The 17,817-nt window shown below is 42.0% G+C and overlaps 1 protein-coding gene across 2 annotated transcripts in view; it reads left to right on the top strand.

Moving 5' to 3' along the window:
• Positions 1-17,817, top strand: part of DCX (doublecortin) — an 84,793-nt gene that overhangs the window by 39,785 nt on the left and 27,191 nt on the right. For both annotated transcript variants that reach the window (XM_076347404.1, XM_076347403.1), the window contains exon 4: positions 15,810-15,912. In XM_076347404.1, coding sequence (XP_076203519.1) covers positions 15,810-15,912 — 103 coding nt within the window. The remainder of the gene's footprint in view (positions 1-15,809; positions 15,913-17,817) is intronic.

Here is a 17,817-nt window from a genome sequence, read left to right as displayed (position 1 = left end):
TCCTGCAAAGCATCGGGGAAGGCTTTCCAGACAGATTAATCACTAATGAATTTGCAATCTGGCTTTGATCACTCATTCCTTTTGAATGCTGGTAGGTGGAGTTTACATGCCAAGATTTTCTGAATAATGAAGATGCTGCCTCTAAGGATCCTTTGGAATTAATTTTTCAAATTTGGATCTAATATGTACGCTGGGCTCTCGCAGTTGTTTTTCTCCTGATTTAACATTGAGAAGAAGGGACTTTGGCAAATTGTACAGATATGCAGGCCTCCACATGCTCCTACTGAAATAAAAAGCAACATTCTCTCTGCTTTTGGAGAAAGCTGGAGCAGATAGATAGAAGTACTTGCAATCATGAAGGCAGATGGAGAGTTACCAGAGGAGTTTGAGCAAATGGCTCTTGAAAGTGACTGACAAAAGTTCAATCTCTAATCCTTCCACACTGTGGTTTACAGCACTGAAACCTTTTGCAGTGTCAGCAGCATCTGACATCAAATATCCAGCAAATAATTACAGTCAGTTTTGACACAGCAAAGTATAAATCTCATTTCTAGTGAGGCATAAATGTCAGAATACTGTCTGCACAACAGCCAAAGGCTGTGTAAATTGTAATTAAAAGCATTTAATTTAAGTTAATCTTCATTAGGAACATAATTATGTCCGCACACAAATTGCTTCAATGTAATTGTCACAGTTGTAAATAACTAGTTATATTAACCAGCTTTTCTTTAGGATAAACTGGCTAAGAGATTATCAGCTGTTTCAGAGCAAAAGCAGAGGGTGTCTACTAGTGTATCTGTAACACGTGCACGTGTGGAATTAGACCAAACTCGCCATCCTTGCCCCTGCAGGTGCTGCAGAGTGGTACCAGCTCACACATCTCCCATGGCTCCAAATAAGCTGTTGTGCAGAGATGGGAGGATACCGTCTTCGAAGTTCAGTAATTTATTAGAACTTGGTTGTAGAGAAGCAGAGCAAAAGGTCCTCCCCGCCAAAAATGGATCAAACTTGATTCTCCAAAGGGGTGTTTTAGTCTACAATGGCACTGGCTTCAGCCTTGTCCCTGTCTTGTAGGCACGAGAGTATATGGGAAAAGTCTACCTCCCATAAAGTTGTCATTTTCTAATCAGATTATCAATGAAATGTATATATGGACTTTGCTGTCCTGATGCCCACAGGAGAACTGCATGTTGCAGAAGCCTGGAGCTGCATGCTATCAGCAATGTTCCTCTGGTGGAGACAGGCCAAAGTCTTCCGCTGGTCAAGTGGCATCTACCAATAGATTACTGTAATTCTTTCCTTCAGGTCTCTTGATCGCTGTGGGGATTTAGGGCCTGATCCAACGCATGCTGAAGTCAATGGGGAGTTTTCCCACTGAGTTCTGTGTGATCAGAATCACACCTGCTATAGAGGAGTGAAGAATGTAATACATGTTGGATTCTGCTGAGAGCAACCTGACCTGAACCCAAAGAGGTTGAGAGTAGCTACTGCAAGACTTTGCTTAGAAAAGGAATGATTTAGTCTTCTTCACTGCCTCAGGAAACAATGCCATGAATGCACGTAAGAAATTAAATAGCACTTGGGAGATGAGTAAAAATAGTCTTATAAGTGGACGTGGATGCTTGAAATGGATGTCCTAACAACACAGTTTAAAAGTAGAAGGAGCTTTTAACTGTTGTCAATGCTCTTCCCAAATAATCTGCACTGTTACTGCTAATTGGCATAAATCTTGCTTGTAATACCCATAGCAGAGATTTGCACTGAATCCATTGCTAATCCTATAAACTGGTGAGTTTGATAAAGTGGGTTGCTCTGGGCATTGCTAATTTTATTTTCATGCTTCCACTTGCTATCATTCATTAACCCCCAAATGGCAAGCTGGTCTGTATACCCAAACAAGAGAGCAATAGTCATCTTATTAGTGGCTATAACCGTGAGTGGGAAATGACAATAAAATGAACACATATACAATTTAAATAGAATGCCTTTTCTTGTGTGTTGCTGTGATGCTACCTGCTAAAAAAAGGGCCAGGTTCTCATCAGCACATGCAAAATGAAATCTAGCACAAAGAAATTCTATATTGAATGGCGTTATTTTTCACATGGCTTACTACTATACCCCAGACACCACAATAAGTAATACTACTGCTCTTTGTATCTCGTTGTCTTCTTCATTTAAAAGTACGTATGTGACATTGTTTAAATTCTGCACCACATACAGTTATTAGAGCAGCTATCAAGCATTGATAGCATATCTAGGGCTCAAACCTGCCCACGTGTCTCATTGGGTGTAGTACTAACCAGGTTCAAAGGCCAAATTCTGGCATTACGGTGGATGAGACATCCCGCATCAGTGTTAGAGGAGATGGGAAGGACTGAATAAGCACCCCTCGGGTCTCTTCAGACATGTCCGTTTAAGGCAGAATCGGAGTGTACCACTGGAGCACAGTGGAAAGGCTTACAATATTGATGCTTTATTTTTAATTCAATATAGGTGAGCTGGGTACCTTAAAGAGGATTACAAAAACAAAGGCTCAGGCCGTAAGATAAGACTTCCCAGATTGCCATTTACATCCTGAAGAGAAGAAAAATCTGTTCAGGAAAAGACGGGAAACTTTATCTGCCAACCACTGGCAGATAAATAAAATTTTACATTTAGTAGCCAGAATAACATAATCCACTTTTTCTTATGAGTCAATCTCTTATTGTGATATAATGCTTAGTTATATGAACACCTGGTAGTCCTTAAATAATTGTGTGCTGATACAGTCTGGGTTTGCTTCCAGTGAAGGAAGTTTGGATGCAAAATAGCATCTCACTGAACTAGTAGTAACCAGAGGAGTTTGGTTTGCGTGCACCCACCAGGAAGCTCTGCGTTGGGAGAGCTGCCCACTGCTCTCCCAGTAACCCCTGGCTCCTGAGCAGCACGGTCCTGTGCTCGGCAAGAGCCCCGTACAAAACCCGTTGTTGTGTGTGCCAAAACACTGATTGCCACGGTCAGAACTCAACCAAATAAAAACTGTGACTCAGTGCAACACACTAGAGGGACGGTGGCTGGTTCTGCAGAACCAGATCAGATAACTAGGGAAAATGGACAGCATACTTCTCAGTAAAACTTTTTACATCTAAGTCAGCTTGGATAAGGGAATTTAGTACTTGCCTAGGTATTACAAAGAAGTGAAAAGCAGTTGCAGAGAAAAAGATACCATTTGTTATCTAAGGCTAATTTTCTTCTAGGCAGCCAGAGCTAGTTTTTTCTTTTATCCAAGAAAGCTGCCTTGGAACAAAAACAATACAATGGTGTGGATTATGTATTCTCTTGAGGAAAGAAGCAAAATATTTAGCCTGAACTACAAAGGAAAAACAGTGTCAAGTTTTTAAAATTGCTTCGGCATGTTTGATTTCAAGACAGCACAGCAAAAGCGAAACGCTTGTTAAATCGTTCTACTGTGAAAGTATCATGGTAGATTTGATGTACCAAGAATTGACTGCACCAGCATGCTAATTGTCAGGATACGATTTTTAATTTTTTTTTTTTTAAAAGGATGTTCATGTGTTGCCTTATTTGGTCACAGATGCTTCACTGCCTCTTGGTACAAAGGAAAAAATAAGGGAAAGAAAAAGGGCAGTTAGTTTAGTACAGTGAGATTTTAGTGAACTCTAGCACCACATTCCCTATGGAAATACGTATTCTGGACTGAACAGTATTTCTTCAGAGACACCGATGAAAATATAGCACTGGTCTTGTCACAGTTACCTCTCTCCACTTACTCCTGCTATCCCATGCTTCAGAGATGCTGCGTTTCTGTAATTCTTATCGAACCCAACTGGAATTGCAGACATTCGACGTTTCTTAAAAAAGCTCAGCCCGCGCTATCTGCACTAGATGTTTATTAGAGCGCTGGAGCAAATTGAAAGCATACCACCGTGGGTACAGGGAAGATCTCCACAGGAGAGGCTGATATTGCTGGATTACCTGTCAAAAATGATCTGAGATGAAAGGGGAAGGGAGCAAAAGGAAGCTATAAAACATTTGAGGGGAAAAAAATAAAACCACAAAGTTTTAGAAGTGCTGTCAGTATAATCAGGGAGTAAAGTCAGATTGATGCTTTGTATAATTCTTTTAACTTCAGTAGACTTGTACCAAAAGGCTTGTATGCCAATCCAGATTTGGCCTTTTTGTTTATGTTTCTTTTCATAACTGTATGTTCAGTCCTTACGCAGTGTCTACATATGAGTTTATGTACGAGCAGCATTTCCACCATGAACAGACAGCGAGCCTTGTTCCTTTCTTGGCATCCACAACAAAATAAAAAAACCCACAACAACAAAACAAACAAACAAAACCCCTGCATCTTTTAACCGATATTAAGGTCTCAGCTTTGCTGAACCTAACAAAGGGTTCTTTAACATCCTTTTGTTTTAACTGTAGTTGCAACGTTACCGATCTCCACAGTCGCAATGAGGACTCAGACTTAGTGCTTTGACCCAGGGTGGTTGGGTGCGTAAGTGAGATCAGAAGCTGACTCAAAATCTGCAAGGAACAAGAAATACTTTCTTTTCTGCAGAGGTGAGCATCAGCAGGTAGGGTCGGGGGAGGAAAGAATCTACAATATCTACCCCCGGGAAGGTGAAGGCTCCTGCAAGGTGCTATCTGTGCTCATTATTGTCTCACACCAGAGTGCCGTTGAGAATGAATAGCTCGGTCCAGTTCCTGTTAGTGTCAGCGGCAGCAGAGAGAAGCCCTGCGTGGGCAGATGCCAGGCTTGTGTTCTTCACGCCAGCAGAAAGGATCCATTTATCATGGAAATGACATAGACTAGAGGGGTGAGGGCTGGGGAAGAGGTGGAGAGTGAAGGATAGGTGAAGAGCTGATGACTTCATGCAGCAATGGAGAAAGGAGGGAAAAATCCAGATGTGTTATTTCTGTGGTTCAAATAAGAAAAGCAGCACCCAATTATCCCGGAGACAGTGCACAAAGGGAATGTAAATGTGTACAACCATCTGCAGCTGGCTGATCTGTGAGCTCATATAGTCACCTCTGCACCTGTAGAAGTGGAATTTGCTATTTCTTAGAGATTGGGAAAGAAACAGATACAGTTCTGCTTGTAAGTCTCTGGCTGTCTCCTGTTTCTCTTATATATCTCTTGGGGGAATCTCATAGCAATTAGTTCCTAATTGCTTCAGCAGTCTACAGCTCATTTTATGAGAAATGCCATCCAAATATAATGGTTCTTGCATGTTTCACAGAAGCAGAAATTAATTGCATCATAATTTTTAAAACTCCTCTTCTTTCTGTTCCCCCCCTCTTCCATCACGTAATACTTTAGATTTCAAAAAGAAAGGTAAAATATTAGAAAGGAATGGTTTGGGTTTTTTTTTTTAATCAGGTACTCTTCTGCCACCGCTCAATGGCAATCCCTGATGTGCTATACATTTATTATAATGATGTAATTTGAATGATACTCCCAAAATTAATGTGGACCCTTTAATACGTCTCCCAGGTGCTATTTAGTTGGGGCAAGAAGGCTTTAACCTTCTGCCTTTCGGAATCCCCCTAGTAAATCAACTGCATCTTGGGATCATCTCCAAATGAAATTTGCTTGCTACACAGCAGCAAGGAGACGTGACAGGCTTGTAAAACAGGACTATTTTTCGCTGCAGAAATGCTTGAACTCACTCCAGCAATTATGCAGCCTGCCATTTTACACATCATCTTTTTCAGCAGTCCTGCATCAATTATTCCATTAACATTACCGCATACTAAGCTAGAACCTTGTCATTGGTCCTGTAGACATGGAAGGGATGCGATATATTTCAGCTTAAAAAAAAAAGAAAAAGAAAAAAAAAAGGTATTTCCATGTGAGAGGCTTTGGGACATTAATTTCAGCAGCCTCGCTGCATATTCTGTACAAAGTCTTTTTATCTCACAGCCTGCTTAACATTGTTAATTTCTACCCTAATATGGTTTAGCTCAGGACATAATGCTGAATTTTCCATTACTTTGTTAGCTGTCAGCTGAATTGAAAAGACCTGTTAATTAGAAAAAAATTAATAGCTTTATTCAAAGATTAACAGAAATTAGGGTAAAACCAAAATTGTTCCGATAGGGAGGGCATATGCATTTGCTGTAAATTCAGGAAATCTCCCAAAACACAAAGAACATGTTCAGAATTATAATTAAGGAAGAAATTTTAACTCCCTGAAAGAACAGCTTGATGGCGATTGTTACTTTCCTTTAGATTTAATGTAGCATCTGTTACAATATAATTTTTAAAGGACACCAGTTTTAATTCCCATTAATCTCCAGAATTAACAGTGTAATAAAGATCCTTGCAAACATTGAAATTTAACTAGTCAAAATGCCTTTAGGAGCCTTTACAGAATATTTTAGCAATTGAGCAACAGCTTTGACGCTATGAGTGGGGCGAAATGCAAAGCCAGTGTTAATTAGATACAGAACCGGTTGCATCTCCTCATCTTCTTCAAGAATCAAGACTTGGATCCACAGGCTGCAAATGAAGTTACACTGTTGGAGGACAGGAGGGTTTGTTCATTGGCAGGACTGGAGATGCGTATTAGGAAGGATGACTTGAAGGTTGAATACTTCATGCTTGTGTCTCTTTTCCATTACAGTTGATAGCACGAAGTAAAAATGTTAGCTTTTCGACATCTCCTTTGATGAGAAGGTGTTTTGGATTTTGCGGATGTTGAACAAAACAGAGGGGGACTTATACAAAATATGAGCTCAGTGACATGTGCAAGAATTAATTAATAAAAGAAATATCTTTAGATATGATAAGAACAGCAGAGATGTTTGAAAGACTGTGTAGTTGGAGACCTAGACCCTGAATAAAACCAGTGCAGGCTGAGACAGAAATATGTGCGTGAGCTGAATTGACAGAATAGTCTTGTCTGGTCAGAAAAGGTTTTTAATTACAACCGAGTTAGAGTGCATCTTCCCTCGGAAAAATTGTGATAATACATTACCATAATCCTAATTAACATATGCTGTCTACCACAAACACCAAGGAAGACAAGGTTGTCCATAGTGAAGCGTGTTAGCGTGCTGCAGCGCTAGGGGAGACACAGCCAGTTCGAAACGTGCTGCCTTCAAAGTCAGTGCTGATGCCTGACTTAAACTGAAGTGTCCTCAAGCTCTCCTGACGCACTAATAATAATGGCAAGTCTGACACTGACTTTTCCCTAGCACTTATTCTGGAAGGAAGTTACTGATGTCAGCAGGACTCGCGACAACGTCAAATAACTACATTCCTTAAAGAGAGGCTGCCTCCGCGAGTAAAATACACCCACTTGTTACATGGAAACCAAATCTGTTCATATTTAATAGAATTTCCTTTGTCACTCTGGCTGATTATCGAAGACAGAATTTCCTCTTATGTCTCTTCACGCCACATCACAAGGAGGCTGTAGGAACAAATCCTGCTATTTCGTACCACTGCGTAATCCTCTTCATTTTGCCAGAACTTTATTGTGCCCGAAAGCAGCGCGCAGGCACGCTGCCCTCCGCTTCCATGGCTACGGGCTGGGCAGGAGTTAGGCAGAACGGGTGGGTTGCAAGACAGTGGACTTATCCCTGGAAAAGGGAAACGCATGAATAAATCAGTTTTGTCCCCCTGTGAGGGTTCATCTTTGGCCACTGCCACTGCTGTACGGGGCTGAAGTCCGTGACCGTACCCAGGTGGGTGAAAGTACAAAGGGAGCATTTTGGTAGCTGGCCAATGTACCGTCCTTTGAAATGTCTGGGCTGAGAATTAAGTGCTTGATGCATCTGACCATGAAGTAATTAACCGGAGGAAGTATTTTTACATAATGCTGACGGATAAGAGAAAAGAAGGAGCAGGAGCCAGGAACACTTATAAGACGCTGAGGAGGGAAAGACTCTCCCAGGGCACCCTTCTAGTGGGTAAGGAAAGCAGAGATGTCGTCTTAGTCTTTTAAGCAGACAACACACGCTGCATGGGGGGATGAGAGCAGTTCTCACAGCTACGGTTTTACTTCCTCCCTTCCCCACCATCATCTTCCCCAACCGAAAGTCAGCAGGCAGAGGGGTGGCTGTGAGGACACTGGTTCTGACCTTCTCATGCACCAGGCAGGTGCTTTGGCGTGGGGTACAGGGATAAGGGCTCCTTGGGGGAAGCAGGGACCAGTGAGACAAGTCAGGGTGTGGCTATTGGTCTCCTCCAGCCCCTTAGAGCTTCCTTACAAGCAGTAAATGCTTGGTGTAGCTTTTCACCCTTCTGGGCCTGTCGGTCAGCTAATTGTAATCTTCTTTCTGGGCTCCCTGAAGATGGAGGGGGGTTGCTTGCAGGCACGCACCAAACCATTCAATCCTGGTACAGGGTGTTTTGTGTGTTTGTGTTTTAACCAGGGTGAGGATCTATTTACCAATGCCTCTCCATCACCATCAGTACCGTTGTTACAGTTAAAGAAAAACTCGTACAATGCTGAACAAGAGCCTTTCTCTTTTATGAAGATATGCACAATAGGATCAGCAACGGCTATAGGTTTTAGGAGCTTGTTGCTGGAAATCCCATTAACTGGAAATTCCAGCCCATTGGTTCTTCAGCCTGACCTTGAGTAGGTTGATAGGCTCCCTGCGCCCCTACTTTCAAGACTCCCGATTCAAGTAGTGTTGCTTGACCTTGGCCGTATAGTCATGCTACTTCCAAAGTCTCTGACGCTCTTTTGTAGTCCAGAACTACTGTTTCCTCTCAAGAGTGACGAGGGGGGATGATTAGGAAGAATGGTTTGACAGTTCTCTGAATTCTTAAGTGCTACCTGTTTTGGGGCAATTTGTGCTGGAAATCTTTCCTTTCGTAGTCTTAATCTGTCACCTAGAATTTCTCGTTTTATGGTTTTCTGACTGGAGAAAGGGTAATTTTTTATATGCCAGTGTTGATGGCTGTCCTCCTTATGCCCCCAAACTGCACAGCACATTTATCCTCAGCCTAACACCCTCATGAATGCAAGAGCAAGCCTTTCTTCTGGGTAAAAAGAATGAACAGCCTGAATATCTGTTTCCTAGTCCCCTCCATATGTATAGGGAATGGGGATAACAAACTAACCTTTCTTCCAGAGGCTAATTGGATTTCACACAGTTTGGAAGCACCACTAATTCACCAGATATATTAAATTCAGCTTTAACATTCCTACTGGGTAGCTTGGCTATTGACCTTCCTCCCCCTTTGCTTTTTATTCTATTCTATTTCAAACTTACCCATTTGCAATACTTAAATAAACAGGCACCTTGTGCTGCAGCCCTTTTGAGAGCAGCGTTTCTTCATGCATGAAGTCTTACAAGCTGCTGTGCACATACATGCACGAATATTTCTTATTCCACTTAAATAAGCATCACAAATGCTTATTATAGAAATAATGCATATTGGTCAGAAGCCAGTGTCCCTGCTCTGGTTTAGTCGCATTATAACAAAATAGTCCAAGTGGACATAAAGCATTCATAATCAACCTACTGTAGTTATACAGCCTAATTAAGAGGATCTGCATTTTTCATCAATAAAAAGGTGTAAAAATTCCCTCTTGCATCAAAGAAAACACTTGATCATGCTGACTTGCCCAGAATTTTCTCTTCTGAAGGTGAGAAAGGAAGAAAAAATGTCTACAGAAGAGTGGAATTTGATTGTTTCAATCAAACTATGTAGGCTTAAATGTAAGCCATGGCTCTCCCTGAATACAAGAAAAAGTTGAGATCTCTGAATAATGATTTAAAGAATGGAAACCTCACTGCATGTTTCTATTGAGCGGTCAAATTACGGGCCCTGAAACCTAAATGGTGGAGATGACTTTTCCCACCCTTCATGATGGCTCGCTGTGAACACAGTAGTGAGGGGGCGGCACGACCATGGTCTTGCCAAGTTTCCACGTGGATGTTTGGTGGCAAAGGAGAGCAGAGATGGAAGAGCAGATGAGGGAGTCCCCTTCCCTTACTGCTGGGTAGCTCAGAGAAGGGCCCCCCCAAAGTGTAATTGCACATACTTCTATGGCATGGGCTGGGCATGCAGGAGTGCTCCTGATCCATTTCTGAATGTCAACATCTGTGCTTTTTCTGCTCATCTTTGTATTGCTTATCCATTTTAAGCAGTATTTTTTCATAAAAGCAGATAAGTAATTCTCTTTCTGTGAATGCAAATGTGGAATCTATTGAGTGGGTGTGTGCATACTTTAAAGAAATAATTGAATCCAAACATCTCTTCTTTTTAAATGCAGGAAACCAGAATCTAATAAAATGTAAATCAATTCGGTGTCTGCTTGGGGCTTGCAGTCTTCAGACTGTTAAAAAAAAAAAAAGTATTAAGTGCTGTGCATTCCAATATCAACATCTTTATTTTCCATCACATCCCCTTAACCCCTTAAGTCTTCTGAAATCTTTTTCTTTCTGCACATGTGGTGAAGAGCTTGTCAGAGAAGAGAAAGCAGTTCATTTAAAGTCTACTCCGCATGTTCATTAATTCCCGATATTCACTCGGGCGCATGACCTTGCTGAGTCCGCCTGTGGACAAGTCTGTATGTGTTTGGTTTCTGTACCGTGCTTTATTGATTGCGAACACCCAACTGATTAATTGTAAAGCACGGTTGCCTTTGTGATTTAGGACTTTGGCTTCTCAGACCTGAAATAAACATACCACTGCCAATTTGACTTGGGGTACAGGTGTTGGAGTGTAAGTAAGTCCATCAGATTTCTGGTTTGAGTTAAAACAGAGTTTAAACAGATTTTAGTTACATTCTTAGCTCAGTTAACTCTCAGTGCCTGTCTAGCTGCTAGTCTGACTTCCTTAGCTCCATCTAGCATCTAGCGCTGAAAGAGAAAGGACATGAGCGGGCATCTAAAATACGTTAACAGATGGTCGGATGTGTTCAATTTTATAGCATTTATCAAAGCAACTTAGAAAATAAAGAGTATGTCTTAATTCAGTTCTGCTCTTGCTAGGCTTTATGTGTGTACGGCATGCAAATATGGCCTTTTTGGCCTTAAAGGAAGCTGCTTCTGAAGACAGTTTTTCCCCTGTTCTGAACTCTGGAAGCCTACAAGCTGAAGAAATAAGATGATTCAAAGAAAGCAAACGGGTATCTCTTTTCTTTGAGCATAACTGTTAGATCTGCAGAAACTTAGGGAACAGTTTGAAGCTACCTACGTACTGGTATCGCTTTCTGTTCTGCTGTCTAAATTCTTAAAGAGGAGGGATATTACAGAGGGAACAGTTAACAAAGTCATTATGACTAAGGGAGAGAGGAGCAGAGAAAGAAGCCTCGCACTGGCCCTCACTTATCCTAAGACTTGCACAAAGTCAAGCAGTTGGTTAAAGATGACAGTCCCCAAGATGGAAGACGTTCAGCCCCCAGGTTGAACCTGTGGTGGTGTTATTCCAAATGTCCTTTGCCAGACCTCTGCTGGCCATTTAGGGAGAGGTCTTTCCTCGTTCCATGACACAAGGAAGAGATGGAAAGTCTGGAAGCAGGACTGTGTACATAAATCACTGTTCTGAATAATCACTGGCAACAGTGTCTGATCGTTTATCATTCAGCCTCACCTGGCTCCATCAGCTAAAAATAGGAACCTCTGATACAGGCATTTCTCAGAAAGGTGAAAAAGACAGTTCAGTTAACCCTCCTGGTGATGTATTCCTCTTCAGAGACGTGCTCTGTCATCTCCTTGGCAAACAGCGATGGCCAATCCAGGCTACTGGAGGCCTCCTGCTAAAGTGGCAGCCAACAGGAGCTGCGGAGCTCGATCCAGCAGTGAAAGCAACCAAAATGTGGCTGGAGCCTATGTCACTGCTGTGACGATGTCCAGACTTGCAGTTGTAGAGAGTGACAGTGAGGGCAACCCATCAGCCATGCAGACACAGCGAACCCCGTCATTCTGCGGATTATGAAAGGGAACACAAGGAGCTGGTTAACCGTAACGCCCTTCCAAAGCACAGGAGGTTCTGCACTGGTAGGTGATTCAGACTAAGGCTTAAGTCTTCAGGCTTTTGATTTCTAATTCTTTTTAATTATTTTATTTATTAATGAATTACAATTTTTAAATACTGCTGCTGCCTCCTGGAGGATGGTAGAAATAGCCAGTTATTCACAGCTGTGCAGGTATATATCCTGCATATTTACTGCTCCTTTTCCAGGTGAACTCAGAATATCTGTGGCATCACAGATATTTCAGCAAACTCTGAGCTCACATCCAGAGAGATGCTTGAGGCAAGCTCCATTTTGTCAAAATCCTGAAAAACGCTTAGTTCTACAACTACTGTATTAAAATGAACAAGAAGGCTCAGCATCTCTCAGAAGGCCGTATCTTTCCTTTCTGCAATTAAAATTGCTGCAGCAGACGCTGACGGACTGTCACTGCAGAAATCCCCTCTTGGAAATCCTAGCTATATTGTCCTCTCAGGGAAGGTTTTTCTAATATAAACAGAGAAGGATTTCATTTAACGAGAAAAGAAACCGTGCTTAATGAAAACCTAAGGAACTGCAAACAATTTTGTACTCCCTAAAATCTCTGTTAATCTCTACCAACTTCTATTTATTCCATAATATAAAGTTTTTAAAAAATCAAACCTTGACACAAAGAAAAATGTTACCATCAAATCTATTAGAAATAATTACTTTGTAAGAAATAAATTTGTGCCTCGTCGACTGGAGTGTGAAGATTTAACTTCCTTCATTGGAATTGCTTAAGCTACAGGAATTGGAAAGAAAACATTTCATGCAGTATGATTCTTTTTAAGTCAATATTGTCTTTTTAATCCTGAATTTCAAAGTAAATATTATCCTCCTTAAAACAAAGGCATGCACATATATCTTGGAAATCAATGCTATTTAGCCTGTCTACTGTAATTATATACACAAGTTTAATTTGTTATAAATAAAAAAGCTTGTAGACTTAAAAATGGAAAAAGACAAAATCTTACTAATTTGATGGTTTCCAGTGTCGTTGCTAAGGGTGCATGATAAGAGTCACCACCAAAACCACCATTTTCAGGTAGCAGCGTAGGTCCTTGCACTAGCAGGCTACTATCGGGTTTTGTCTTGTGCTTTGATAAATTTATAGCTAAGAGTAAAATGCAGCATTTAAAACCAATGATTTTTCATGTTATCAGCTGGGGCAAATTTTTGTTGATGTGAACTTTCTTTCAGGGTTTTCATGGTGTTCCAGACCAATTACTGGATATAATTAGAGTAGTAGATTAGAGTAAGCTAAAGCAGAACATAGACTTTCAAAACTGTCCAGACTGCTTGAGGGGAGACTTGTACTTTTTTTTTTTTACTGAGAAAGCATGAGAAGAAGAAGAGAAGAATGGAGATAAGATGACTTAGAAGGTTATTCTGGAGTCACTAAAAACCCCTAAAACAATTAACGCAGGGTAGAGGTTTGGCCTTGCTTGTCAAGAACAACCCTGAAACGTTCCATACTGGCTAATAAGGTCTCGAACCAGCTATCCCAGCAGAGCAGCCCACGGTCCCGCTTCCCAGCTTGCGTCCTCTTTAGCTTCATGTCCTGCAGGGAGGAGCGTATCTAGGGCTTTCTCCTGGTGTTTTTCTTTTTCTATGCGCCACTTAGGCAAGCTGGCTCTGGTGCTGTCAGATCCAGCACTTAAGTCGCGTGTTTTCACAAAGAAAGTTTACTCCAGCGACTTTATGTAGACAGCAATACATACGGGGCATGTTTCAGGGGCCTACAGTAATGGTCAAGGATTTAAGCGGAATAAACAAAAGGTAAATAGAAAATACCACACACGTGGTGAACATAAGCAACATAGCTAAAACTGCATAATCTGTGACACCTGTTATTTTCTGAATTTTTGCGATGTTTTGCACTATTTAATGGGAGTGGGGTTGGTTTTTGGCTGTCTTTTCTACCATGTTGTGGTGAGTTCTTAATAGTGGAAGTTACAGCAGGAAACAAAAGGGAACAAATAAAGCAAATACAGAAGTTATTGTTTCCTGAATATTAGGAGCTCAACAAGGAGGTTATCCAATTTCTTTACCAGCCTCCAGTACTCAGCCAGCCAGCTGTTCAGAATTACAAAATACACACAATAACCTACTACCTGAAGGGACAAGAATGCAGCAAAGTGAATTGCAAGTATCTCTGCTTGACATGTAATCAGGTTTCTGTCCTTGTGCATGCTGGTAGTTTTCCGTCGCATTTGGACCCTCGATCTGAAGGCTTTCTTGGTTGCCTGGACTTTCTTTTTGCTTGTGGCGGTTGTGGGGAGTTCAAGGACAAAATATACACTTTGACTTATGACCTGGAGACGATAAAAGCACCTGTGGGTTCTCTCTGATTTCATGTAAAAGGCTGGGAAATTTTTGAACCCTTACGTTGTGATCTAGCTTTGCACTACGTTTAACTGCGCAGTGGTTTCCGTACTGAAGGGTGAGCTAAGCAACCCATGAGTCTTTTCCATGGCATAAATATAGCACTTAGCATTCAAATGGGAACTTGTGTATTGAGCCAAACCCAATTATTTGCAAATGAATCAGTGCCACGCATCCTCAGGGGGAGGTCTGTAATACCAAGTGCTGGTTTGAAATGTCATCTTTTCTGTGGGAGAATTCTCTATAGGTAACATGTTAACTATTTTCAACCTAATTTTAGGCAAACAGAAACTGGAATTCACTGATGTTTGCAAAGAAAATTCTACCTTTGATCAAAGCCACAGCAGATTTCAGCTTGCTCCATTTTGAAAGTCATGCCAATGTGAAAAGCAAACTTTTCATTAACGTTTGGCATCTTAACCAGAGCTGGCACTCTTAGGCAGTGCTTTAATTTTACATTATATTAACCAGTGTGAAATACTGAGCCTTATTAAGATAGCCAAAAGCCTTCTTTATAGTTGATTTATTAGAGCTTGAAATTAACTTTTCACAGTCCAGCTCAAACGGATCAGTAGATATGGGAATTCAGCTCTGTCTACAGTAAGTTTCCCCACAGTTCTCTCCAGTGCTCTCTCCAGTCCCTTGCAATGGATCTGCCCTCTGTAAAGACCCCAGTGCCCAGACATGCCAAAACGCCTGATACCTCCATTATAAATGTCAGTACCCGCCTTCCCCACCACTCGGCCTTCTGCGGGATGGGCAGCTCTGCAGCGAGGAATGGTGCTTTATCATCCCGTGTCGGGGTGGCAAAAGCGGGGAGAAGGAGACACAACATCTGGAGTACATCTGTGGATTTAAATGATGCTTGGGTGGGAAGGGCGTCCAATGATATTTTGGGCCTCTCCCTCAATGGCACAGATAAACCTTTTGGCTTTAAAACCTATCATCAAGATTGCCTGCTCAGGAAGAGTCACATTTCTGCACCTGGGCTGTGCCCAGCAGCTCTTCGCCTTCTTAGTGGTTCTCTGAGTTTTTAGGCTCTGTTGGTACCAAGATACTCATCAGCATGGGCCGTGGTGTCACAGCCTTGCCTACCAACGTGGCGGGGGGGGGGGGGGGGTACCCCTGCTTCGTATTTTAGAAGTAGCTCAGGAATGCCTGCGTCATTCATTAGGGTGACTAATGTATTCTGTCAGCTCCTGAATGGATCGGAAATGCCATACCTCACAGAATTCGCAAGGTAGTTGGGATTTTTTTTTTTTCCTCTTAATTACACTTTTACACTTGACTTGCCCAGAGAAGTTGTGCGCTGTGCACCAGGCTCACGGGAAGCAGGACCGAATTAGCATGGGACAGGGGGAACAGCAGCTCCCTCCTGTTTACATTAAAACTAAGCCACATCAGAATGTTGCCAATTAACAATAAAATGAATGACTTTGCTCTCTCTGTAGGTGACCTGTCTCCACGATTTCTTTGGGGATGATGATGTGTTTATCGCCTGTGGTCCAGAAAAATTCCGCTATGCACAGGATGACTTTTCTCTGGATGAAAGCGGTAACATCAAACACACACTGCCCTCCAGTCTGTGTTTTTATTTGATTTCCATTCAGTTGCTTGTATCAGATAACAACGCTGCATGCTTTTGTTCTGGTTTTTAAGACCTAGTACGTGGAGTTTAACATCCTTTTGTGATACTTGTACAGTCAGCAGATATTATACTCGGGCAAATACTGACTGAGGTAGCCCAAGTCAGAATAGATGGACTCCTACACCATTTGACATTTACTGCAAAATCTGGTAGCGTATCTCCTTTCAATTTTACCCAGTTGCAGTCAGATAGATACATTTTTCTTGAGAACTAAACAGTAGAAGGACTCTTGTCCTTACGTACACATGTGAATATTAAAAAATGGGACAAGCACAGTTAAAAGAAAAATCACTCCCTCCGCTGCTTTCTTCTGCTGATTCAAAAAGCAGGGCAATAATTCCCTTTTTAGGGGGGGGACGGGGACAGCACCATTATTTGTCCCTGTTACAAGTGCAAGCACAGATCTGTAATAATGTGAGTCTCTGATCAATTAAGCCATGAAATCTTTGATTTCACTGAATATACAGAGCTTGCTTGTAGGAGTTACCACCTACCCCACCTGGCAACTGTATACACCAACGGCGCAGGCTGTCCGCTGGTGCCAGTGAGTGCAGCAAGAGTAAATTAATGTAACTTTGACCACTTAAACTAGGAGAAAATGTGGTCTCCAAACGTTCAGGCTCATTTCCCAATGCTCTAGGTATCCTGTATAAGGAACCGGAGCCCCATGCTGTCTTATATGGTATAAACTGGCTCGGCATTGAAGACCAAAGAGGACTTTTGCTGTGTACCAGGAAGTCAAGCAGCCCCTAATCTTCAAACACTGTATTTTTATGACTCCTTTGCAAGCCTGATTTTATTTGATGCTGGTACTTCTGACCTGTGTACTCCAGATGAACCCATTTGGTGGTCTTGGTTAATTCAAAGAAAGTTTCCGAGGTTCAGCTGAAACTTTGCAGGCAGAGAATAAAGCCTGTGTCAGGCTGGGGAAGCGATCTGTAACCTGAGCTTTGTATTTTTTTTTAACACTCGGCAGTTGAGTCAGCTCCACAGGGAGTTCCACACTGTAAAACAGTTTGGATGCAACCCTAGCAGAACAACTCGATGGGAAGCCCAGCTCTCTGCCTACACTCCTGATTACTACTGATTTTTCCAGCTTGGATTTCTCTAACAAAAATAAGCCAAGCCTGCTGTTGGGAAGGCACCGAGTAACTGCAGCTCTCAGTGGTATTTTCAGGGGAGTAGGGGTGCCCTGCACCTCGCAAGAAGCAGATGAGGAGCTATTAGCCAGCAGCGTTTTCCCATTATACACCCATCATCCTTGCTTGTTATGAGTCAGATGCTGCAAGGAGAACTGAGAGTCCTGAGGTCTTGCATATCAATGTCACTTATTAAAATCTCCTCTGTCGTGGTGTACTTTTTCTTGCCTGTTTGGATGACATGCCCTGGGAGTGCTGGTTATTATGTTCACTCTGGCAGAACATCAGGAAACAAAATGAGAAATAGCATAAGAGAGGATTATGTCATCTTTTTCCTCCTGACCGCCCACCACAGCTTCTGCCCTATAATCCCTGTTGCTGAGCACCGTCCAGGTGACGTTGCTCTGTCTCATTCGTACCAACTGGTTTTAGCATCAGCCCATGGAAATGTCACGCCCCCTGTGATGTTTAGAGGCCTGTTTACACTAACTTCAGCACAGCCAGGTTTCCACCTTTAGAACCTTGTTTCCAGATGTGCAAATGCTCAGTGATTGCCTCTGGTGTACTGACACTTGCCAACGGCTGAGCTGGAGGAATCCCTCAGCGTCAGCCTTTCTTTGCTGGAAAATGCAAAGCTGACTTTCTTTTCAAGGAATTACTCCCCTGGGAAGA

This window comes from Aptenodytes patagonicus, chromosome 9 (assembly GCF_965638725.1).
Source record: "Aptenodytes patagonicus chromosome 9, bAptPat1.pri.cur, whole genome shotgun sequence".
Taxonomy (NCBI): Eukaryota; Metazoa; Chordata; class Aves; order Sphenisciformes; family Spheniscidae; genus Aptenodytes; species Aptenodytes patagonicus.
This window is presented reverse-complemented; position numbering and strand designations above follow the sequence as displayed.